This window comes from Oreochromis niloticus, linkage group LG20, assembly GCF_001858045.2.
Source record: "Oreochromis niloticus isolate F11D_XX linkage group LG20, O_niloticus_UMD_NMBU, whole genome shotgun sequence".
NCBI classification, from domain to species: Eukaryota; Metazoa; Chordata; class Actinopteri; order Cichliformes; family Cichlidae; genus Oreochromis; species Oreochromis niloticus.
The window spans coordinates 23,852,391-23,877,997 of NC_031984.2; the positions used below are offsets into that span (position 1 = coordinate 23,852,391).

Genomic DNA, 25,607 nt, shown 5'->3' on the forward strand with positions numbered 1-25,607 from the left:
ATTAGATTTTTGTTCAGTAAACACAGTAATGATGCTTTATTAAATGGTTCCCAGTAGTGCACTACCACTGCTTAAATGGTTTGTAATCTGGACTAATACAGTGCTGACTAAGAACTAACTAAAGCTTCAACTAGAGAGCAATGCTGCTTAAATTTTAAGCCCATATGAACTGAGATATTATCTTTCTTTCTGTCTCTGTCTCTCTCTTTATCTCTCTCTCAAGTTAAGTAAAAGTCCACACAATGTAACAGAACATGCCAATATTTAATTTAATATATATTTTATTATGATAATGATTGCTGTACAGCTTACTCGATAAACAGAACACAAAGGTTGATTCTTTCATAGATATAAAGGTAAATTGGAAATTGGCTTCACCACATAAAACATTTCTATAAAACAAACAAAAAAATAATAATCATATTATGTACAATTGTCTTAGAAAATTCTACACTTAATTAAATCTGGCACAGGGCTAACAGTCAGGTGCTGTGGTGCTTTTTTTAATGCAAGACATGCAAATGAAAAACATCTTTGATTTTATTTCTTGTTGCAGATGTTATTTTTGTTTAGCATTTTTGTCAGTCAGGTTCATACAAAAATCAGTACAGAGAACACCTTCATACTGCTGTAGAGTCTGCACGAGCAAACTAACAACTGTTTTCTGCTCACATGGTAAAAAGCAGATGGCCACTAAAGGTGCTATGGTGATTTTCATTGTCAAAAATCCTTGAGTTAACCCACTGACGCAAAAACACAACATCTCCAACCTCTAATAACAATGTGGCACCATTAGCAGAACTTCCAAAATGGGAATTCTGGTGTTCATAGGCAATAAAAATATGCTCGCCATTCTTGATCAACACTGCTCCAGTAGGATGAGCTGCATGACCACTTGCACCAATGTAGAACTCAAAGTGGTAAGCTCCTCTCACTGGTGCAATGAAAAATCCTGTGATGTTAAAATCAAATAGAGAATTGTCACCCACAATCATCTTAACTTTGTCATAAAGTCAGATTTTTCTTTTTTTCATAGATGCATACCTGTATGTGGATTATATGCATTTCCAATATTTGAGACGACACGTCTGAAGACCAGAGGTGTGTGTGTGTTAAACGGTCCAACAGTTCCTGACCCCGCAGCTAGCAGAGAGGCTGAGAAAGCCACTTGTTTCACTGAGACAGAGGACAAAAGCACGTTAAAATGAGTGATGTTACATTGACTGTTGCAATAATGAGCTTGTTTCTAAATTCACAAACCTTCTCTCTCTCTCTTTAGAGTCTCCACCTGGTTTTCTGTGGTATTTGTCTTAGCTTTAATGGAGATCAGTTCTTGTGACTGTGCTGTAATCAGAGTAATTTGTTAAAAGAAAAAAACGAGCAAAAACCGACTTCTGTTGTAAATATTTAGTAATTTGGCTTCAGTTACTGAAAACATATATTTAAATATATCATATTTCATGATGTCATCATTTTTCACTGCTGAGTATATATACCTTGATATTGTTCCTTCAGCTTGTCCAGCTCAGTCTTTTGCAACTCCAGTTCTCTCACCTTAGCTGCTTGTGCTAAAAAAATAAATAGATAATTAAAAATAGCATGACATAATATTTGCAGACACCATGCCAGTGGTTTAATTAAATGGATTCTCATGCCACACATTATACTTTACCTTCATTGTCTTCTCGCAAGTATCTGACTTCAACCTTCAGTTCACCCAACAAGGCACTCATCTCTCTCAGCACAGAATTGACATCAGTAACACAGTTGTGTTGTTGATCAGAAGCATTTGCTTGTCCTCTCTCCTGGGATCCAGTTTCCGTTAACTGTGGAATAATTTCATTGTCAGACTCTGTTTCGAGCCTGACTGTTGACAGGAAGGTCAGCAGCAACAATGGAAAAAGCATTGTCATCTTAGATCTCATAGTGTCCAGTTTACTGTTGTTTCTGTCTTAGGTCCAGCCTTATATAGCGTCTTGATTGTCAGGAATTTTGGGTCAATCATTGGCAGAATTATTTTATTAGGAACACGTGCAGAAGATAAAACTTGGTACTCCTGATCTACTTTGGCCTTGAACTACTCCTTATTTCCTTTTAGTTTTCTTTCAATGAGACAGACTTTCTTGTTATTTTTTAAAATTTTCTTGAGCAATAGTTCTCCAGGTTTTCTGAAAGCCTTTCAAAGTTGTTCTTTGGACATAGGCTGCTTTTTCACTCATTTAGAAGGAGTCTGTCTCAAAAACACATAATTGGTTCAGAATTCTTTAGGTGAATCTATGAAATAGACCAAAGATAACATAGTTTGATGGACAATGAATAGTATTTGTGCACCAACAAGATGACTCCCAAGTTATCAGCTGAAGACTTGGCATATATCAGCATGGTGTGCAAAGTTTCTTTAAAAAAATTTGAGGAAACTCGGCATTTGGAGGACAAAAGAAAACATGGCTGGCCCAAAAAACTATTTACAGCAGACCAACAGTTTGCATTGCTGTTAATAAAGTTGTATCTTTTCCATTGAATCACACATTGTGATGAAAATCAAGTAGGTCTAATCTACTGGTTTAACTAAATCCACTTGCAGCCACTGTTAATCTATTTGAAATCTTTGACTAACGTTTCTGGCAGAAAACTGCTTATTAAGTAGGCACTGAGAAACAGCAACAGTACTAACTGAAAGTTTAAGAGGTCAAACTTATTCTAACCATAAAGCGATGTCTCAGTGTGAAATATGGCTGACTGAAGGCTCAAAGAGGAAATTACAAAACGCAAATGTATTTGACAACATCAAATACATTTTGTAAACAGTACAGAATTACACATTGGTGTGTTTAGATGAGTCAACTTTTCTAATTGTTCACTTCTAATGAAAAAACAAAGTATTGAAATCAAACAGCTATGCTTTGGTGTATGTGTATATGTATATGACAGCAGTAAACAACCTTCCACAAAAAAACAAGTTACAGTCATAGACAAAACATGGTCTTCCTCAAAGTGTTAAATGGTTGTAATTTGATAAAACATTCCTTGGAAGACAATTCAGATGAGCATTAAAGACAGTGGTCTTTACATTTTTTTTCATTTTCTGTTCTTCCTCAATAAACTGATAAACCGAGCATAATAACAAAGTCTGGATAATAAAGAGCAAGGAGACAAACAAAAACACCCACTTTCATCCACGTGTGATCTTCGCCCCCCATGTACATCAACAACTCTCTGAAAAACAAGTCAAAGTCAAGCAAGTTATTGTTTTACAAATGTGTTGACCTTTCCAGTTAAGTTAGACATGATGGACTGTTCTGATTAAGCCTATATTAAAAAAAAAAAACCCAACACAAAACAAAAAACAGTTCAAGATTAATACTCTTTCACATTTTGGTTAAAAACAACAACAACAAACGAAAACTCTAATCAGTACAAATCATCATTACTAGTCTGCAACCTGCCCCAAGACTAATGTACACCCAAGCATCAGGTAAAGCAGGGAGACAAGTTTATTTTAACTCTTTAATATAGGTACAAAGCATTATCGTTTGACTTCCGAAAAGTCTCTTTTTAAAGCAAAATGCTGGTTTATTAGATAATTTTCATTTCTGGGCAAACTGCTTCTTAAACAGTACACTCTTTGTAAACCTGTATTTTCAGCTCACAGGTCTCCAGAGTTTCCACTAGAGGGAACTGTTATAGTTAATTTAAATATGAAATAATTGTGAGCGTTAACTTATCGTCCTGAAAACCGAATGGAAAAAAAGTATCTTTAAGTTACTTTTTTTTTGTGCACTACAAAAGGCATAATGAACTGACTGGGTCTCAGGAGCACACCTAGTTCGTCATTTCTTATTAAGGTGATTGTTTTCAATTATATTCAATGCGTAATATTTGAAATACTGAAGGCATTTGGCATAAAATTTCCAAAAATGAACATGGAAGAGTAAATATAAAAAAAACTGTCCAAGATTACAAAATAAAAAAATACTTCCTTGATTAAATATCAAGCTAAATGCTTGATTAAATACTGCTGTAGCACTGCGTTCTCAATAAACTTTTATACAAAGGAAGTTTAATATTCTTGATACATCTTATAAATGTAAATATTATTACAGCAAAACTCTTAATACTGATAGATCAGTTATGAAACTTCCTTTGATGAGGATATACTACAAATGATTTAGACTGAACAATGTCATACACACACACACCTTCATACATCAAGTTACTTTTTGCACAGTGCTCAGTCTTTGTTGTCATTGTTGCAGTTTTGCATTGCACTATCTTGTGTCTGCATCGTTCCGTTCTGTCTGGTGTTTCACTGTTTTTTGCAATTTTTGTGCACTTGCACTTTATGTAATCCTGCGTTGATTGTCTGTTATATGTATGTTATATGGTCTTTCACCGTGTACTGTACCACTGTAAATGGGTGAAATGACAATAAAGGCACTTGACTTGACCTGACTTACCTGGTCAGGAGGTTATGAACCAAATGAATCTTATTACCATATTATTGTAGTATAACTATCGGGTTGCTGTGGCTTTAACTGTGATATAAAACTTACATGAACAGCATATTCAGGGGTATTATAGCAAGTGGCAGTACAATTATTGGATAATTACATGGTAATAACGTCAATAGAATAATGCGATAAAAACTAGAACATTACTTTAGATCCTTTCAGTATCATAGCAGTGATAATGATAAAAAAAAAAAATGGAACCAGCCAATCCAAACACCTGCTTTAAAAAAATAAATTATTTACTGGTAATTAGCTGGGTCAAAAACACCGTGTCCCTTTAACAGGAAGGAAATTAAACGGGGGAAGTGAAGCAATAGGGAACTACTTCCTCGTTACCCCCACAATCACAACATTATTTGTGCGCAATGGGTGAATCTGCATCGTCGGGAGGAGATTTTTAGATCTAACAGTCGGTGCACATCGTTGGGAAGCTCCGGGAAACGCGTACGTTTCATTATGCTTCAGCTCAACGACGCAATGGAGCCGGAGAGTCCGGGCGCTGCGGTTCTCCACCCTGCAGAAACCGAGGAGGGGGTCGAGGTTGCCTTCACGCCGCCCGAGGCCGGACGAAGCTTTGGACACGCTGCCTCCGTGGCCTGCTGTCCCCCGTTACAAACGCTGACGCCTTTTCATGTGCATAACCCCACCATCCAAGCGAAAGTGAAGGACTACTTCGTGTTCAGAGTAAGTTGCTCCATCCATTCCAGCTTGCGGTGATAAGCCCGTTTGTTTTTATATGATCCACTCGCACTTATCGTACGCTGCTTAGGTACCTTTAAGTAAACACGACCATCCCCAGCCGTAGGCGTCAGTGCAGGGCAGCATGTTGTGACAATCACAGTAACAGATCACAGGGAGGATGAGGCTCATTTGATTTACGGTTGTGTGATGCTGATCTCAGCCAGGTACCATTGAGCAGGCGGTGAGCGACATCAGGACTGTGGCACTGCCGTCCGAGGATGGAGAGGTGCTTAGTGTCTGGCTGCTGGCTGAGTAAGTATCCCGTCATCATGTTTATTATCAGGCAGGAGGCATAAAAATGAACACTTGTGTCAACTACTGTTTTCTACAGAATTGATCACTGGAATAACGAAAAGGAGAGACTTGTGCTGATAACTGATAGGTGAGTCAGAATCATACCTCATCTTTAAGTGTACATTGTTACACTATTGAATCTGAGTAGTTTCTACAACATCGAGCTCCCCCTTTCATCTGTTTGAGATTTAATACATGTCTTATAACCAACAAATACTGTTGTTTTTTGTTTTTTTTAATGAGTTGTCCAATTTTATATGGTCCAAAATTCAAAAGCACACAGCCACAACTGCACGAACATGGCATAATCACTGACTATTTGAGAAGAAAGACAACAACTCATTAAACCAAAAGAACTGATAAAAACAAACCACAGAAAGTATTAAAACGGGCATCGTAATTCTGCTGGTCGGTCCATTCAAATTAAATGTCTAGCTGTCTAGCTGGATGGGGAAAACCGAAACACTTGATAATTTCTTAATCTGAAATTCTTCTTCTGAGATCATACTGAAAACTCATTCCATATGGCAGGGCCGTGCAGAGACGTTTATAGGGGCGGGTGCTCAAAGCTAAAAAGGGGCACATTGAACCAGGCTGAATAACAACAACACACATTCATCAAGAATCTAATATGGGATCGCATCATACTATACCAGCGGTCCCCAACCTTTTTTGCGCCACGGACCGGTTTATGCCCGACAATATTTTCACGGACCGGCAATAAGGTGTCGCGGATAAATACAACAAAATAAAACTAGTGCCGGTACTGAAAAAACAGAAGATTTATTCATAACACACGTGAAAAGACCCAGGAAAACCGAGTTAACGATAAAAACGATAACAAAATAACGCTGAAAACCGATAAAAAACCCTGAAAACCATACATTTCACACCTGAGCCTCAACTGTCGCGGCCCGGTACCAAACGACTCACGGACCGGTACCGGTCCGAGGCCCAGGGGTTGGGGACCGCTGTACTATATCACTGTTGTGAGGCAAAGCAAACGTAGCCTATGTTTTACCTGATGTTGAGGGGTTGCTGCTGCTCCTGCTGCTGATAGTGCTGGAGGGCAGGGCTGTGTTGATCTGAGACTGTAGACATTAAAAAGTCCATAGGAGAGATGGTAGCTGATTAAACAAGTGTCATGAGATAATAACAAAATGCAAAGATTGGTGACAGCGCTTGGAACCATAAGGCAACAAAAAACTGAGAAATAAACAAGGCTCTGCCTCTGAATCACTCTTTGCCTCTCTTCCTCCTTCCATCCCCTCATCTCATCTATCACTCTCCACTTGCTGTACATCTGAGAACAAGGCACAACTTGCTATTGCAATAAACTATTGTTTAATTATCCACACTTAACAACTCTTACACTTAATCTATAATAAAATGATGACAGAAAAATGTTATAGAAGCAAAACATTCCAGTTGTGCTTATTATTATTTTTATATTGGAATACCTCTCCAACAACTGGTACATGTGTTAATGTTACCTGTGCTCTTTGTAATCCAGCTGCTGAGGGATCCACTGCCTTTAGTAGCCTCACACAGCTCCTACTGTTTCCTCCTCATGTCCTTACCAGCCATGTCCGGACAATGTTATATCATGAGTAATAATTTAAAAATCCATATACATAAAACACACACATGCACGCACACACAGTGACATTTCAGACCTCCTTCAGAATACTGTATATACTGTGGGCACAAGTTTGCATCATGGTGCTGATCCAGAATCCTTCCCTTATTATTTATTACTAGAGCTACAACAATAAAGCAATGAGGGGAAAAAAGTAATAAATTTGAAATAATGTATTTATGATGATTCCATTTGTTTCACTATCCACTCTGTGCAGGCAGAAAGCTTATTACATTTTTAAACTGTAGAGATACAATAATTTTGCTGCTGTAAAATCAGCATTTTGTCTTATTTAAAATATAAATCTAATATAATCTGTTTCTTAATCTATGTTCTTAAAATACAGCGTGTTTTTTAAATATTATAATTAATATAATTAATAATATTAATCCATAATTATGTGGACATGCATATTAGATCGTTTTAAGTGAAATATAAGCCCTCCGGAAAGGCAGGAAAAGCCCTGTAACTTACTTTAAAACGAAATATGTTCCCTAAAACGGTGGACAGAGCTACAGACCTATGACAGCCTTACCCAGTTAGCCAGCAGCTATGACCAGCACTACTTGTACAGTTAATAAAAGGACAGGTAATGTCTGTCGCGCTGTTACGCACACAGCACGCTCATTTGTTTCAGTTCGTCAGTTGCCACGAGACCACTTACCAACGTGTACGTAATAAGCTAATACTGCTGTGTGCTGTAGACTACAGTGTGCGCTGTACACCTTACTGGTTTTGTCGCATCAGTCTGTGTCTCTGAGGTAATTTGTTTTTCTCCTACAGCTCCGGACCGCAAAAAATGCGCGTGCTCTTTCTGAGCTCGTTCCCGGCTCGCAACCAGCGCGTTCTGCCGTTAAGGGCAATCATTGGTTAATGGTGATCATGTGACTGATGCAAGCCAGATCCTTTTATTTAGCAGAACCAGGGGCGATTCTAGGATCAGAGCTTTGGGGGTGCTGAGCACCCAGAGAGCTGCCCAGCCAGGCAAAATAAACTTTACACATCACGATGAGACTTCTTCCCTGTCTCTGTCAGTCCCTGCATCCTTAAATGTCTCCAGTTGTCCCAAGTTCTCTATGACTGTCTCCTTGGTGCATTTAAACCCCTGTCCCTCCCTGTCCTCGTCGTCTGTTGTCTTCGTCTCCATTATCAGTCATCATAATTTTACCATCTCTGTGCAAGTCTGCAAATTTCTTTATTAAATCATAAGATTCTTAAATTCATCACTTCTGTCTGTGCCTGGGTCCTCGTCTCAAAACATGACATCACTGTTTTGTACATTTTAACACAATTTAATCCCCACATTTGTGAAAGAAAAACCAAACACTTTTTTAAAAGGCTGTAACAAAACCATCAAATCTGATAAAGGTTATTTAAATGCTGCAAAAGAAGAATGGATTGGAATAAAAAAATACATATTCTAACCTTAATTACTGGGGGAGAATAATGAATCATGCTCATAGTGAGTAAAAAGTAAACTGACTGCATTTTTTGGACAGAGATTCACTTTTAATGAGTATGTATAATATAATACAGATACATAAAAAAATACTCCCAAAACAGAATAAGTTATTACAAATAAATTATTACAAAATATTAATAAAATGGAGGCAACTTTGCCTGTGGTAGAATGTATACAATGTATGAAAAAATCTTTACTGCAGATACTAATTTTACTAATTTAATAATACAAATTTTGTGTTGTAAGATTTATGAGTTTCATGCTTTCATAGTGGTACTTGGGAGAGCTTGACATTTTCTCAGGTGGTACACACTGTAAAAAGTTTGAGAAACACTGATAAGTGTATGTGTGCTTTTGGAAAACATTTAAAGCTGCTGTACAGAATCTTTGAAACAAGCCAGCTTAAAACACTTTTAGAATATAAACAGAGCATCTGCTTCTCTTTACAGCTCCTCACTCCACCAGGGCTCTGTTTGGCACTTTCTGATACTGTACTGCGGCAGTCATACAGACAACTGGACGGTTCAAAAGTTGGCCTACCTATTACTGGCTGAGGTTTTAGTAGAGTTGTGGCTGAACCACATAAAAATATATCATTAATTTTAATCTCCCCAAGCAATGATAATGTTATGTTGGAATGTTGTTAAAGAGGGTCAAACATGTTTCAACCCAGTTTGTTTTGCAGATTCTGTATAGCAGCTTTAATATAGGGAGGACACAACTTCCAGACTGTATGAGTAAAATCAGGTTTTTTCTCTTTGTCAGTTTAACAGTTTCTGTTTTGCCTGTCACTGTTCCCTGTCTGTTTTCTTACCTGGTTCTTCCTGACCTTGTACTTTCTCCTCATGTTCCCCTCTTTCCTCTCTCCCTCTTTGGACTGACAATCATACACAAATAGATTGTATTCAATTAGATGAAAAATTACATTAATATGAAAAAATACTATTAAGATCACTAACAAAAAGTCCTCTCTCAGTGTACTTTCAACCAAAAGGCAAATAACCAAACAACATGAACATCTAATAAAAGATATAAATATTGAAACACTGATCCAACATAATCCTTTATTGACTGATCATTTGATTTTACACTTTTACCTGAATGTGGCTCCTTTTTTTGAAAAATTTTCCTTATATCCATTATGAACTGTCTCTCTGTACACACACACACACACACACAACAGGAGTTATAAGGTTAATGGGGATTCAGTCAGTTAGCTAGTTAGTAACCATTTCAAACAGGACAGTGGTAACAACAGTAGGCTACGGACAATTTTAAGTTTTAGATTTTAAATAGGCTGTATACATTTCAATGGGAGCAACAGGACGGTCAAATGTCGCTGATTTTACTACAGAGTAGGACAAACTGTAGGTAGGGTAGCAAACATCGTCGGGAAACAAGTTTTCAACACTGACACCTCCACTCCGCTGCGTCTCAGCCACCATCGCTCTGGCAGCAAGGGTGCTGGAGCCAGAGTAGGGGGAGAGGCGAGCTGGAACAAACCATTTTGGAGGGGGGGAATCTATACTTTTGTTGTTGAAATGTCAAAAGTCAAAAGTCAGTTTTATTTGTCAATTTCTTCAAATGTACTTGCCATACAAAGGAATTGAAATTACGTTTCACACTGTCCCATGCGTAGACATTGACAACAATAAAGTGCAGATGCACAACAAAAACAGTCCTAACAATAAGGTAATATTAAATAAAAAAAAAGTGCAGGTAGACTTAAGGCATTATATTTAGGTAACATACAGGATATAACAAGACAAGACCTAACATATAATAAAGTGTTCCAACAGTGTGTCCTGGAAAGTTACGTCTCAACCAAGTACTGTATGCTTTTTATATTTTTAGTAGTGTGTCACAAAAACAGCAAATATTGTCAAAAAAAGTAAGAAATCTTTGGGGTAAAAAATGGGCTAAAATCGCCCCTGAGCAGAACTGTGATTAATAGTTAAATATTATCGTTGAGGGGCACAGACAGGACTCCGCACGCACACACACATTTAAAAAAAAAATAATTAAAAATTTAAAAAAAAAAAAATTGCCTCAACAAAAGGGCACTTTGGGCACCCATCAGGAAAGGGGCGGGTGCTCAAGCCCCTCCCCCCGGGACGTGCCTGCTGCACAGTAACAATGCAGAGACAATGCTTCGTGCAGCTTCCCTCCACCCAAAGCAGCCACTCTAACCAGTTCAGTCTCCTGTTTGTGAAGCTAATCTGGCTAAAAGAGAGTGAGAGGCTGAATCGAGGCCTGGTGTAAGATACTGTCAATAAGGTTTATTTTCTAAAAGAGCATTTTTGCTTCTTACTAACAGAACTTAAACACAGTATTATTTGCCTTGACCTTACTATGTAAGTCCCTTTAAATTACTTATTTTGCTCATTGTGTGAAAAATACTGAATTTATTTATCATATAGCTATAGAAATTCTTTTTTGTCATAAATATAACCTTCTCACCTTTAACCCATGGAAATAAAAAAGTTGAATTAAGTGTCGTCCAGTGGATGTACAGCTGATTGAGCACGTAGAGGAGATTAACTTTCAAAAAATTTAAAAATAAAAATTATTGTAATTCTTCCCAAATTGCAGTTTCTACTGATTAAATTGTGTTTAAGAAATGGCGGTTTCTTTTGTAGTTGTCGAGGTCAAACAAAAATCTAGAAACCCTTTTAGATTTAGATGTAGTTAAAAGTGCAAAACTACTGGGTAGAAAGAAAGATTTGATTGACACTGTCGTGCCAGTAAACAAACACGATCTACATGAAAATGTAGTCAGGAGGAAACATTGCCCAAAGGTTCACAATCAATAACTTATCACCTTTTGAGGAAAAATGCAGTGAGCCCATCACCCAGCAAAGTGTGGAGGAAAAATGAAACAAAAAATCATGACGTAAGGGAAGAGGGGATAACTTTTGTTAAATATTCTTTTACTGCTGTGGGCTTTACATTGAGGATTATATTAAGTTTTGGGTTTGTTTTTTTTAACCCAAAATCTTTCTTATAAGCTATTGATTTATTCTTTGAAATTTAGTACATAAATCATTCTACATTTAGGTTAGGATGTGTTTAAATTGAGCCATTAACTCAGTTTAAACACAAGTCCAGCGGGATTGGAGGTGAATGGTACATTCAGGAGAAATGCGTTCTGTGATTTGAGGTCCAAGTGCAAAATATGAGGTTAAAAGTTGTGAAATGGAAAATAGATTTAAAAGCAGTCAGTATCAAAGTCAGTTGCATAAAAACTTTAACTAAGCAGGTGCTGCATTGTTAATGTTGTAAGTTAGTTGGAATAGACTCTTTCATTTGGGAGAAAGTTAAACTGCAAATAAGTTGGCAATAATATGTGTTTGTGATGCATTAGTTACAGCTTGTCCATATTTCCAATCAAATGGTGGGAACGTATGTGTTGGATGAAGTCTGTGCTGAGGTGTAGTAGTGCAGGTGTAAAACAGAAGCCATACTTAATGGCAGCCAGGTGTTGATGTAAGAAATCCAGGTGTAAGCCAAAGGTGTAAACTCTGTGGGACATCGCAGGAGTTTTTCATGGAATTTAAAAACTAAAGTTAGCTATTTGTTTAATTGACTGTAAATTGACAAGCAAGGGTTTAAAACAGTTACAGTTCCAGTAATGCACAGCTTTCTTTCTGTCTTTGCTTTCTAAGGAAATAGATCGTGCTATATTAACATGGTTTTATAAATCACAAGGTATTTACATGTGCGTAACAAACTAAATTTGTGTTTAAGTTCTGGGTCTGATACTATTCAACTTTTTTAAAAAAGTAGAAGAAGAAGCAAAAGAAAACATTTAACCCAAACTCTCTTTTTCAAAAATGAAATTTGCCAACTCTTAAATAAAAGGCTAAACAAAGTAAGAAAACATGATTATAGTTTACATAGTTCACATATTCATACTTGTGGCTTCATATCTAGTAAAAATGCAGAGTAACTAATACACTGGTAGAGTGTGCTTGCACTGGTATCTTAGGCTGTTTTTCTTCTCACATGGGGAAAAGCAGATGTCCACTGAAGGTGCTGTGCCGGTTTCCACCGTCAAAAATCCAAGCGTTAATCCACAGTCGCAAAAACACCACATCTCCGACCTCTAATAGCAATGTGACACCATTAGAAGAACTGACTGAATGAGGACTGGTCGAATGTTCGTATGCAATAAAGATGTGCTCTCCATTCTTGACCAACACAGCCCCTGAAGGATGTGAATGATGTCCAAATACGTAGAATTCAAAGTGGTATGCTCCTCTTACTGGTGCAGTGAAGGAACCTGTGGGACATTTTTTTTAATTTAAATGGAGTAAACATTGTCATCAAATCAAATTAATTCCAAAAAATGTATGTATTTGAGTACCTGTGTGCGAATTATAGGCATTTCCAATATTGGAAACAACATATTTGAAGACCAGAGGCATGTGTGTGTTAAATGGTCCAATATTTTGTGAGCCTGTGCCTAACAGAGAGGCTGAGAAAGCCACACGTTTGACTGAGAGAGAGAGAAACACACGTGTTAAAGTGACTGATGTTCCAGTAACTGTTTCAATAATGAGATTGTTTCCTGTTCAACAAACCTTCTGCTTCTCTCTTCAGGGCCTCCACCTGGTTTTCTGTGATGTTTGCCCTACTTTTAATGGTGATCAGCTCTCCTCCCTGTGCTGGAATTAAATGAATAATTACATTTTTTTTAAAAGTTACAATTTGACTTTGAAAATTGTCAATAAAATCACCTGTTGCTAAGCTTTTGAGCTAACCATTTCTCCGTGCTACAAAAGCACAGAAAAATGGGATTTGCTAGGAGACAATTAACCAAATACTAGTGTGGTTGTATGTGTATATTTTAGCATGCATGTATAAATTATGACCCCCGTGTGGGTTACAGTTACTTGTGCATCCAATTCTTGTTATTTAAAGTAATTAAAGATGTATGAGACACCATCATTTCACCCTGGAAAAACTTTAAGAAGTTTAAAGAAATGATTAAGAGCTCAAACTTGCTACGACATTCATGTCTGTGATGAGTGTATGCAAACTTGTGAGCACAGACGTATATACCTTGGCTGTCTTGCTTCAGCTTATCCATTTCTGCCCTTAGCAACTCCAATTCTTTCACCTTAGCTGCTTGTGCTGACAAAGAGAGTGATAAAAAGAAGAAGAAGAAATAAAAGAGATGATATATGGTTCAGATCAGTAGTTGGAAGCACTTTTCCCATTGTCATAATAGCTGTAATATACTACTGTTAGGTTTGGGTTGTTTTTGGTTGTTTTTTGTGTAATTCTGTCTCTGTACACACCACAATGGATTTTAAATTGAAGAATCAAGATGTGAGTGAAATGCAGACCTGCAGCTTTGATTCAACATGTTTAATAAAAGTATTAAAATAACTGCTTCTGTATTACAGCCATTTTTATTGTCCTCTATTTTCAGAGGCTCAAAAGTAATTTGACAAATTAACATCATTTTAAGTACAATCGCTGCATGAAATCAAGAACCCACAGACATCACCAAATGCTGTCTTTCCTTGAGATGTACTTCTAGGCCTTTGATTCAGTTGCTGTGTGTCACACTCAGTTTGGGTAGAAATCAGATGACTGACCTGGTCATTGGAGAATATCTGACTTATTTCCCTTGAGAAATTCTAATGTTTTCTCCAGCTCTTTTATTTTAATGATGGCCTCTCTTGCACTCTGTCTCTCTGGTCCTCATATTGAGAAATCTAGCAAACAAATACAGTTAGAATCAACTACAGGCCCTTTTCCCTTATGTTTGTCAGGAAATAATGAGGGAAAGGGCCTCACCCGGCCATGAAACTGGTTATCAGTACACTGTCCAATTATTTAAGAGTTTCTGAAAATCATGGCCTACGTACAACAATCAACATGATTCCTAAACAGCTAATACATATACACACATATATATATATATATATATATATATATATATATATATATATATATATATATATATATATATATATATATATATATATATACATATACATACATATATATGTATATCTATGTATGTATATATAGATATATATATATATATACATATATAGATATATACATATATGTATATATATATAGATATATACATATATGTATATATATACATATATATATATATATATATATATATATATATATATATATATATATATATATATATATGTATATATATATATAAAAACACCCAGCACGCCCCTGCAGGCGGTTTATCCTTCAAGCTCGGGTCCTCTACCAGAGGCCTGGGAGCTTGAGGGTCCTGCGCAGTATCTTAGCTGTTCCCAGGACTGCGCTCTTCTGGACAGAGATCTCCGATGTTGTTCCCGGGATCTGCTGGAGCCACTCGCCTAGCTTGGGAGTCACCGCACCTAGTGCTCCGATTACCACGGGGACCACCGTTACCTTCACCCTCCACATCCTCTCGAGCTCTTCTCTGAGCCCTTGGTATTTCTCCAGCTTCTCGTGTTCCTTCTTCCTGATATTGCTGTCATTCGGAACCGCTACATCGATCACTACAGCCGTCTTCTTCTGTTTGTCTACCACCACTATGTCCGGTTGGTTAGCCACCACCATTTTGTCCGTCTGCATCTGGAAGTCCCACAGGATCTTAGCTCGGTCATTCTCCATCACCCTTGGGGGCGTCTCCCATTTTGACCTCGGGACTTCCAGGTTATACTCGGCACAGATGTTCCTGTACACTATGCCGGCCACTTGGTTATGGCGTTCCATGTATGCCTTGCCTGCTAGCATCTTGCACCCTGCTGTTATGTGCTGGATTGTCTCTGGGGCATCTTTACACAGCCTGCACCTGGGGTCTTGCCTGGTGTGATAGACCCCAGCCTCTATGGATCTTGTACTCAGAGCTTGTTCTTGTGCTGCCATGATTAGTGCCTCTGTGCTGTCTTTCAGTCCAGCTTTGTCCAGCCACTGGTAGGATTTCTGGATATCAGCCACCTCCTCTATCTGCCGGTGGTACATACCGTGCAGGGGCCTGTCCTTCCATGATGGTTCCTCGCCTTCCTCCTCTTTCTTGGGTTTCTGCTGCCTGAGGTATTCACTGAGCACGCTGTCAGTTGGGGCCATCTTCGTGATGTATTCGTGGATGTTTCTTGTCTCATCCTGGACTGTGGTGCTGACACTCACCAGTCCCCGGCCCCCTTCCTTCCGCTTAGCGTACAACCTCAGGGTGCTAGACTTGGGGTGAAACCCTCCATGCATGGTAAGGAGCTTTCTTGTCTTTATGTCAGTGGCTTCTATCTCCTCCTTTGGCCAGCCTATTACCCCAGCAGGGTACCTGATCACGGGCAGGGCGTAGGTGTTGATGGCCCGGATCTTGTTCTTACCGTTCAGCTGACTCCTCAGGACTTGCCTGACCCTCTGCAGGTACTTGGTGGTTGCAGCTTTCCTAGCGGCCTCTTCATGGTTCCCATCCGCTTGCGGGATCCCCAGGTACTTGTAACTGTCCTCTATGTCTGCAATGTTGCCTTCTGGTAGTTCAATCCCCTCAGTTCTGACTACCTTCCCTCTCTTTGTTACCATCCGACTACACTTCTCCAGTCCGAATGACATTCCAATGTCATTGCTGTATATTCTGGTAGTGTGTATCAGTGAATCGATGTCTCGTTCACTCTTGGCATACAGCTTGATGTCATCCATGTACAGGAGGTGGCTGACAACCGCTCCGTTCCGTAGTCGGTATCCGTAGCCAGTCTTAATGATCTCACTGAGGGGGTTCAGGCCTATGCAGAACAGCAGTGGGGACAGAGCATCTCCTTGGTAGATCCCGCACTTGATGGTGACTTGTGCTATGGGCTTGGAGTTGGCCTCTAGTGTTGTGTGCCACATCCCCATTGAGTTCCTGATGAAGGCTCTTAGGGTCCTGTTGATCTTGTACAATTCTAGGCATTCCAGTATCCAGCTGTGGGGCATTGAGTCATAGGCCTTCTTGTAATCAATCCAGGCATAATTCAGTGAATCAAAGCAGCAGTTTCTTGTGCCATTACATACTACTGTACCTTCATTCTCTTTCTGTAAGTGTCTAATCTCTGCTTTCAGTTCAGCCAACAAGGCACTCATCTCTCTCAGAACAGAATTGATGTCAGGTTTACATGTTTGTTCAGGGTCAGAGGTTTGTGCTGTTTCCATTCCCTGATTTAAAAGTGGAGTAATTTTGCTGTCAGAGTTTATTTCAAGTCGAACTGTAGAGAGAGTGCAGATTAGCAGCAACAATGGAAAAAACACTGTCATGTTGGATCTCATGGAGTCTGTGCAGTTCAGTGTTTTTTCTATCTTAGCTCCAGCCTTATATAGTGTCTTTAGTGTCAGTGACTGTCTGGTCAATCATTACCATGGATGTTTCATCAGAAACATTCCCGGAGATAGCACTGTTACTTTGGACTTGTTGTATTTACACTACCCTTGAAATGTTGTAACTATAAAAAAAAATATCCCTGTTTGTTTAATAACAACACATTTTTCTTTCATCAAATGAAAATAAATAATTTTAAATCAACTATAGATGTGATTGTGAATGGCTGTCTGTCTTTCTGTGTTGACCCTGTGGTAGACTCGGGCTCTGTCTAGGGTGTACTCCACCTTTTGCCAAATAACAGCAGGGACAGGCTCCAACAAACCCACATTTGAAAATAGATGATGGATTTTACTACAGACAAAACTCTTCTGCAGTGGCAAAGACTCATGGGCCTATAAACATTTAACTAAAAATCTTTAGAAATGTGATAATCAATAATTTGGGTTTAGACTTTGACTCTTGGGTGTATGTGTGTAGTGTTTTCCAGCGGTTTTGTGGTTAATAACAGTATATAGGTACGGCTACAAAAAGGGCACTGTGACTTATGACTTAGATACAGGAGTAATTAATGACTCTTATTGCTCAGGGGATTTTTGTTGTTGTTGTTGTTTTTCTTTTCTTTTCTTTTATATATATATATATATATATATATATAAAGCCAGTGTTCTTCTAAAAGACTGCAATAATCCCCTACTTCTAGGTGTTTACAAGACATTGCATGGCATTGCTAAATAAAGTGCCCCCCTTCATTTCTCAATACCCCTTCAATCCTTCAATCAATTTAATTATATATATATATATATATATATATATATATATGTTTATAAATATAAATATAGCATAAATATAGCATAGCATATCTTTGTTAATACTTCCCACAAATGTTCCTCAGGATCAAAACAACTCAAACTTAGATTTATATGTCTCTAATATTTTTTTCAACATTCTTTTGCCCATCCAAAACCTTTACTCTGATTAGCCTGTTCAATGTGTCTTTTTTTTTTTTGCAACTCTGCTTAGAAGTCCAGCATAAGTTACTTCTTTACTGATGGCAATTCGACCAGCAGATTGCTGTTTTGCTAAGGCTATTTTATGAAGCTGCCATTCAGGATGTGAGGTGTATTTTCCTTGTAGCAACGACAATGATGTATTCCTTTTGCTCAGTTGTGCGCAGGGTTTATTGAGTCTATTCTAGCTGAATATATGGAGGTAGAGTTGGAGAGGGTGTAAAAGAGGCTGTAACCAGAAGTTTACAAAAGCCTGAAAATACAACAGCTATGCATTTATTTGATGCATTGTGTGTTATGTTGATGATATCAGTAAATCAGTTTCAAATATCATGCTGGTCTGCGATGCCTGTATTTATTAGCAGCACCTGTAGTGTTGATGGTTACTAATGGATAGCATACTTCTTACATCTTTGTTTACCATCTTCATTTTGCCCTCTTGATGTGATCACACTCATTTATGCAAAAAAATGTAAAATCAAAGTCAATATTGTTGCTGTGTCAAAACAACAAATAAATTTTAAAAAAAAAACAATTAAAAAATGTGGTAGCACATTATAGTAAAGCCACGCTATAAAGCATTAGTAAGGTATTAGCAAGTGCTGAATTCAGCATTTAAATATCATAAGTCCTCCTTAGCATGTCATTTAAAAACAGATATGTTTCTCCATCTGTTACACCATATACAGCTATCCCTGCTACTGCATCACTGCTAATAATAATCATAGTCATAAAATAGTATATGTGTATTTCTAAATGTCAGAGGAGTAATGCTATAATGCTATATAAACACTATAAAAATGATGAATTAAGGCTCGGGATTATGGGTCCATTGCTCATGACCGTAAACATTTTCTTGGAAGAGTCAAAATGGTAAGAAATTCTTTGAGACAAACAGCCGGGACAGAGAGCAGCACAGATTATGTTGGAGGCAAATGAACATTCAAAACACAAGTACACAGGTCATCAACATCATGCTCAGAACACAAAGCAAATACTGCTGCTGTGCCACACTGGAACTGATAAATACAGGGCTACCATTTGCAGTTTCAATACCAACACTGATACTTTCAACCTATAGAGGCAGCTTATTGAGGGGTGTTTACTATTACTCCATTTGCTGTTTGTAATCTGCACTGGTACAGTGCTGGCTCAAAACTACCTAAAGCTTCCACTAGAGAGCAATGTTGCTTTAATTTTAAGACTTGCTCCCAACTTAAGTAAAAGTCCACGAAGAAGATGGTAATATTTCATTAATATATACTTTATTATGGTTATGATTCATACAATTATTATGCAAATGACAAGAAAAAAAATTGATTGATTTAAAGATTTAAAGGCAAATTGGGAATTGTCTTCACATAAAACGAAAAATAATTTCCTCACTTTTCTTAGAAATTTCTGCACTTAATAAAAGCTGATACATGAAAAAATAAGCTTAATTGCTGGGCATTTCTTATTAGTCTCATTTCTTTCTTTCTTTTTTATTACCGTCAACTTTACTGGAAAAGTTAAATATCACTGACAAAGAAGCAGGTAGGCAAAGACTGAGGCTGCAAGCCTTCCTGGCACAATGAGAGCATTCAGTTAGTGAGAGATGTGGGTTACCCCTGGATTATAAGTGATCCATTAACTCATTCCTGCTTGCCAAAATGTTGACATCTGTTCATCTCAGGCCAAAATGTAATAACCGATAATTTCCCCGGTGAAAAAACATTAGATTTTTGTTCAGTAAACACAGTAATGATGCTTTATTAAATGGTTCCCAGTAGTGCACTACCACTGCTTAAATGGTTTGTAATCTGGACTAATACAGTGCTGGCTAAGAACTAACTAAAGCTTCAACTAGAGAGCAATGCTGCTTAAATTTTAAGCCCATATGAACTGAGATATTATCTCTCTTTCTGCCTGTCTCTCTCTTTATCTCTCTCTCAAGTTAAGTAAAAGTCCACACAATGTAACAGAACATGCCAATATTTAATTTAATATATATTTTATTATGATAATGATTGCTGTACAGCTTACTCGATAAACAGAACACAAAGGTTGATTCTTTCATAGATATAAAGATATAAAGGTAAATTGGAAATTGTCTTCATCACATAAAACATTTCTACAAAACAAACCAAAAAAATAAAATAATCATATTATGTACAGTTGTCTTAGAAAATTCTACACTTAATTAAATCTGACACGGGACTAACAGTCAGGTGCTGTGGTGCTTTTTTAATGCAAGACATGCAAATGAAAAACATCTTTGATTTTATTTCTTGTTGCAGATGTTATCTTTGTTTAGCATTTTTGTCAGTCAGGTTCATACAAAAATCAGTACAGAGAACACCTTCATACTGCAGTGGAGTCTGCACGAGCAAACTAACAACTGTTTTCTGCTCACATGGTAAAAAGCAGATGGCCACTAAAGGTGCTATGGTGATTTTCATTGTCAAAAATCCTTGAGTTAACCCACTGACGCAAAAACACAACATCTCCAACCTCTAATAACAATGTGGCACCATTAGCAGAACTTCCAAAATGGGAATTCTGGTGTTCATAGGCAATAAAAATATGCTCGCCATTCTTGATCAACACTGCTCCAGTAGGATGAGCACCATGACCATGTGCACCAATGTAGAACTCAAAGTGGTAAGCTCCTCTCACTGGTGCAATGAAAAATCCTGTGATGTTAAAATCAAATAGAGAATTGTCACCCACAATCATCTTAACTTTGTCATAAAGTCAGATTTTTCTTTTTTTCATAGATGCATACCTGTATGTGGATTATATGCATTTCCAATATTTGAGACGACACGTCTGAAGACCAGAGGTGTGTGTGTGTTAAACGGTCCAACAGTTCCTGACCCCGCAGCTAGCAGAGAGGCTGAGAAAGCCACTTGTTTCACTGAGACAGAGGACAAAAGCACGTAAAAATGAGTGATGTTACATTGACTGTTGCAATAATGAGCTTGTTTCTAAATTCACAAACCTTCTCTCTCTCTCTTTAGAGTCTCCACCAGGTTTTCTGTGGTATTTGTCTTAGCTTTAATGGAGATCAGTTCTTGTGACTGTGCTGTAATCAGAGTAATTTGTTAAAAGAAAAAAACGAGCAAAAACCGACTTCCATTGTAAATATTTATTAATTTGGCTTCAGTTACTGAAAACATATATTTAAATATATCATATTTCATGATGTCATCATTTTTCACTGCTGAGTATATATACCTTGATATTGTTCCTTCAGCTTGTCCAGCTCAGTCTTTTGCAACTCCAGTTCTCTCACCTTAGCTGCTTGTGCTAAATAAATAAATAGATAATTAAAAATAGCATGATATAATATTTGCAGACACCATGCCAGTGGTTTAATTAAATGGATCCTCAGGCCACACATTATACTTTACCTTCATTGTCTTCTCGCAAGTGTCTGACTTCAACCTTCAGTGCACCCAACAAGGCACTCATCTCTCTCAGCACAGAATTGACGTCAGTAACACAGTTGTGTTGTTGATCAGAAGCATTTGCTTGTCCTCTCTCCTGGGATCCAGTTTCCGTTAACTGTGGAATAATTTCATTGTCAGACTCTGTTTCAAGCCTGACTGTTGACAGGAAGGTCAGCAGCAACAATGGAAAAAGCATTGTCATCTTAGATCTCATAGTGTCCAGTTTACTGATGTTTCTGTCTTAGGTCCAGCCTTATATAGCGTCTTGATGTCAGGAATTTTGGGTCAATCATTGGCAGAATTATTTTATTATGAACACGTGCAGAAGATAACACTTGGTACTTCTGACCTACTATGGCCTTGAGCTACTCCTTATTTCCTTTTAGTTTTCTTTAAATGACTTTCTTATTATTTTTTTAAAATAGTCTTGAGCCATAGTTCTCCAGGTTTTCTGTATGTCCAAAGTTGTTCTTTGGACATAGGCTGCTTTTTCACTCATTTAGAAGGAGTCTGTCTCAAAAACACATAATTGGTTCAGATTTCTTTAGTTGAATCTATGAAATAGACCTTTTGGAGCCTCTGGCTATTGCACTACGTGAATGTAAGCAAATCAGAGGGGTGGATATGGGTCAAGAAGAACATAAAACTTTTTTGTATGCAGATGACATTTTATTGATTTCAAGTAACCCAGAACAAGCCGTTCCTGCAATCTCCTCAATTATTGATTCCTTCTCTGTAATCTCTGGCTACACCATAAATTGGTCTAAGTCCGAAGCTATGCCCATTTCTAAATTGTGTCCTCCAGCCATTAGGAGCTCATGGCAGTTGAAGTGGATGCCCGAGGGTTTGACCTACTTGGGGATTAAATTAACCCCTGGTTTAGATAACATAATGCAAGTAAATATCTCCCCAGTGATTCAAAACATTCGTCCGCTTTTGCAGAATTGGGTTAAAATAAATCTGTCCCTTCTGGGCAGAATTAACTTGGTGAAGATGATTATTGCTCCTAAATTCCAGTACTTTCTCCTCATGTTACCTATAGCAGTCCCACATAACTTGCTAAAGCTTTATAATACATGTGTGGAGGGTTTTGTGTGGGCAGGCAAAAAGCCATCTTTTAATCGGTCCAAACTATATGTTGCTAAAGATAGTGGCGGGTTGGCAATGTCCAAGATGGTTTGGTATCACTATGCTTTCTCCCTCTCTCAGTTAGTTAAGATAAATACCTCCCCTACGGAGAAGCCATCATGGGTTGCGATTGAGGAAAGTCTTGTGGCTCCCTCGTCTTTAGAGGCCTTCCTCACTCAGAGGGGAAGACCAGTACCATCTAAAGATCCAGTATTGGCTTTCATACAAGAGACCTGGTTTAGAGCTCACCAATTCATTAACACTAGCCCCTATCTTACCTCTAGAGCCTCTATCTGGTATAATAAGAAAATATTAATTGGTAAGAAACCGGTCAGGTGAGAGGCTTGGGTTAGGGCAGGTATCAATCAGGTGGGGGATTTATTTGGGCAGACTGGCATGAAATCGTTTGCAGAAATCAGACGAGAATTTAATCTGGATCCAAGGGAAATTTGGAGGTTTTTTCAAATTAGACACTGTATTAAAGCCATTTTGAATAATAACCCAGACCCTCCATCTAGTATTCAGGAGGTGTTTGCAGCTCCTGGCATTAATAGAATCAGGGCATCCAAATTCTATGGGATGTTCAGAGAGGCGCACTCTCCCAATTTGGGGGGGCTGAGGCAGTCCTGGGAGAAGGATCTGGGAATTCAGATTTTAGAGGACAGTTGGAAGAAGCTGGTTTCATCATGGTATGTTTGCTCACCTGAAACACAGTCTCAACTTATCCAATACAAGTTGCTTCACAGAAATTACTGGACTCCCAGTGAATTAGTCAGGCTGAAGCTTGTTGATAATGACACCTGTTGGAAATGTCAGGAGGAAGCTGGGACCCTAGTTCATATGTTGTATGCATGCCGGAAAAATGATTATTTGTGGGACGGGATCATTAACTTGGTGAATGATATTTTTAAACTTAATCTTTCTAAGTCTCCAGCTGTGTGTGTCCTGGGCCTGTTACCTGACAACAGTATCCTCTCCAGAAGACAGAGACTATGGATGTGTCTGGCTTTCATAACAGGATGCAGGATAATACTGAGGCACTGGAAGTCATCCAGCCCCTGTTCTCTCAGGGAATGGACTGAACAAATGTCCAAGATGGCATTATATGAACAGGTTATGTACAGAATTAAGGGGAGAGAAGATATTTTTGAGCAGGTCTGGGGTCCTTTTTTGTTGTACATCAACAATGTCTCTTAGATAATGTGATAAGTGTTTTGGGGGTTTTTTGGTGTTTGTTTTGTTATTTTGTTTTTCATGTGTCATTGGTATCCTTGATGTTGTTCTTTCTCTTTGAAAGCCAGTAGAGGGAAGAAATTGTTTAATGTAATCAGTGGTCAAGGCTGTGTTTTGTTTTTAGGCACCAGGGTGTTTTGCCCTCTTTGCTTTTGTTTTTGCTGGTGTTTCCCAGGAGGCGGTTTCTTATTTTGTTTCTCCTGGGTTTTTTTTTTTTTTGGGGGGGGGGGGGGGGTTGTTTTGTTTTTCTCCCTTTTGGTTTTCTTTAGTTATTGTTAGCACTTATTTGTTTGTTGCTGTTAAGAAACGGACAGAGAACTGACAATATGATTACTCCTGTTGTATATCTGTTAATGTTTCTGTCCATCCAAAACATGAATTAAAAAGAAAAAAAAAAAAGAATCTATGAAATAGACCAAAGATAACATAGTTTGATGGACAATGAATAGTATTTGTGCACCAACAAGATGACTCCCAAGTTATCAGCTGAAGACTTGGCATATATCAGCATGTTGGCAAAGTTTGAAGAAAAAATTTGAGGAAATTTGGCAATTGGAGGACTAAAGAAGAAGTGGCTGGCCCAAAAAACTATTTACAGCAGACCAACAGTTCACATTGCTGTTATAAAGGTGTATCTTTTCCACTGAAACACACATCGTGATGAAAATCAAGTAAATCTAATCCACTGGTTTAACTAAATCAACTTGCAGCCACTGTTAATCTATTTGAAATATATCCTTGACTAACGTTTCTGGCAGAAAATTGCTTATTAAGTACGATGACATTGAGAAACAGCAACAGTACTAACTGAAAGTTTAAGAGGTCAAACTTATTCTAACCATAAAGCGATGTCTCAGTGTGAAATATGGCTGACTGAAGGCTTCAAAGGGGAAATTACAAAACACAAATGTATTTGACAACATCAAATACATTTTGTAAACTCATAAAACTGATAAGACAGCACTTATCAGAAACATATCATTTATGGCATATAAACAGATAACAGATCCATTAGTCCAACAGTACAGAATTACAAATTGGTGTTTAGTTGAGTCAACTTTTCTAATTGTTCACTTCTAATTAAAACAGCTATGCTTTGGTGTATTTGTATATGTAAATGATAGCACTAAGCAACCTTCCACAAAAGGTTGCAGTCATAGACAAAACATGGTCTCCCTCAAGTTCAGATGAGTATTAAAGACCATTTTCTGTTCTTCCTCAATAAACTGATAAACCAAGCATGAGAACAAAGTCTGGATTATAAAGAGCAAGGAGACAAACAAAAACACCCACTTGGAGGCTACAGCATCCACGTGTGATCTTCGCCCCCCCATGTACATCAACAACTCTCTGAAAAACAAGTCAAAGTCAAACTGAGATTTAAGAAGTTATTGTTTTACAAATGTGTTGACCTTTCCAGTTAAGCTAGAGAGGATGGACTGTGCCGACTGAGCCTGTGATGGCATAAAACTGTTACAACAGAAAACTCAACTTTAAAAGCAAAAAAACCTAAAACAAAACAAGAAATAGTTCAAGATTAATATTCTTTCACATTTTGGTTAAAAACAACAACAACAAAAACAAACAAAAACTCTAATGAGTACAAATCATCAATACCATCATTACTAGTCTGCAACCTGCGCTAAGACTACACCCAAGCATCAGGTAAAGCAGGGAGACAAGTTTCTTTTAACACTGCAATATAGCTACAAAGCATTATCATTTGACTTCCGAAAAGGCTCTTTTTAAAGCAAAATGCTGGTTTATTAGATAATTTTCACTTGTGGGCAAACTGCCTCTTAAACAGTACACTTTTTGCAAAACTGTCT

General features: G+C 37.8%; 1 protein-coding gene and 1 long non-coding RNA gene across 5 annotated transcripts in view; both read right to left on the bottom strand.

The window, feature by feature from the left end:
- Nucleotides 1-25,332, bottom strand: part of LOC100696594 (cerebellin-1) — a 33,579-nt gene extending 8,247 nt beyond the window's left edge. The window contains exons 1-7 of one of the 4 annotated variants that reach the window (XR_002057687.2): nucleotides 25,072-25,332; nucleotides 21,379-21,532; nucleotides 21,203-21,274; nucleotides 13,712-13,783; nucleotides 13,231-13,314; nucleotides 13,014-13,145; nucleotides 11,997-12,929 (exon numbers count right to left, since the gene is read on the bottom strand). This is a non-coding gene — a long non-coding RNA (cerebellin-1). Of the gene's footprint in view, nucleotides 1-11,996; nucleotides 12,930-13,013; nucleotides 13,146-13,230; nucleotides 13,315-13,711; nucleotides 13,784-20,249; nucleotides 20,659-20,750; nucleotides 20,883-20,966; nucleotides 21,051-21,202; nucleotides 21,275-21,378; nucleotides 21,831-25,071 lie in introns of those variants that run through there. The other 3 variants (XR_002057684.2, XR_002057683.2, XR_002057685.2) reach the window with 3 other exon arrangements.
- Nucleotides 264-6,623, bottom strand: LOC112841742 (complement C1q-like protein 2). Its single transcript, XM_025901887.1, has 7 exons — nucleotides 6,568-6,623; nucleotides 3,171-3,216; nucleotides 1,673-1,826; nucleotides 1,497-1,568; nucleotides 1,261-1,344; nucleotides 1,045-1,176; nucleotides 264-952 (listed from the first exon to the last, which is right to left on the bottom strand). The coding sequence occupies exons 2-7, from the start codon at nucleotides 3,204-3,206 to the stop codon at nucleotides 669-671; spliced, it is 762 nt and encodes a 253-aa protein (XP_025757672.1). The 5' UTR covers nucleotides 3,207-3,216; nucleotides 6,568-6,623; the 3' UTR covers nucleotides 264-668.
- Nucleotides 25,333-25,607: the final 275 nt, after the last annotated feature.

What these genes read in the sequence shown, in the direction of transcription:
- LOC112841742 (XM_025901887.1), bottom strand. Translation starts at nt 3,206, where the DNA reads ATGTACATGGGGGGCGAAGATCACACGTGGATGAAA. An exon ending in CTTGCGAGAAGACAATGAAG is followed by an intron (nt 1,569 to 1,672) that starts GTAAAGTATAAT and finishes TTATTTTTTTAG; the next exon opens with CACAAGCAGCTAAGGTGAGA. An exon ending in TGCATATAATCCACATACAG is followed by an intron (nt 953 to 1,044) that starts GTATGCATCTAT and finishes TTAACATCACAG; the next exon opens with GATTTTTCATTGCACCAGTG.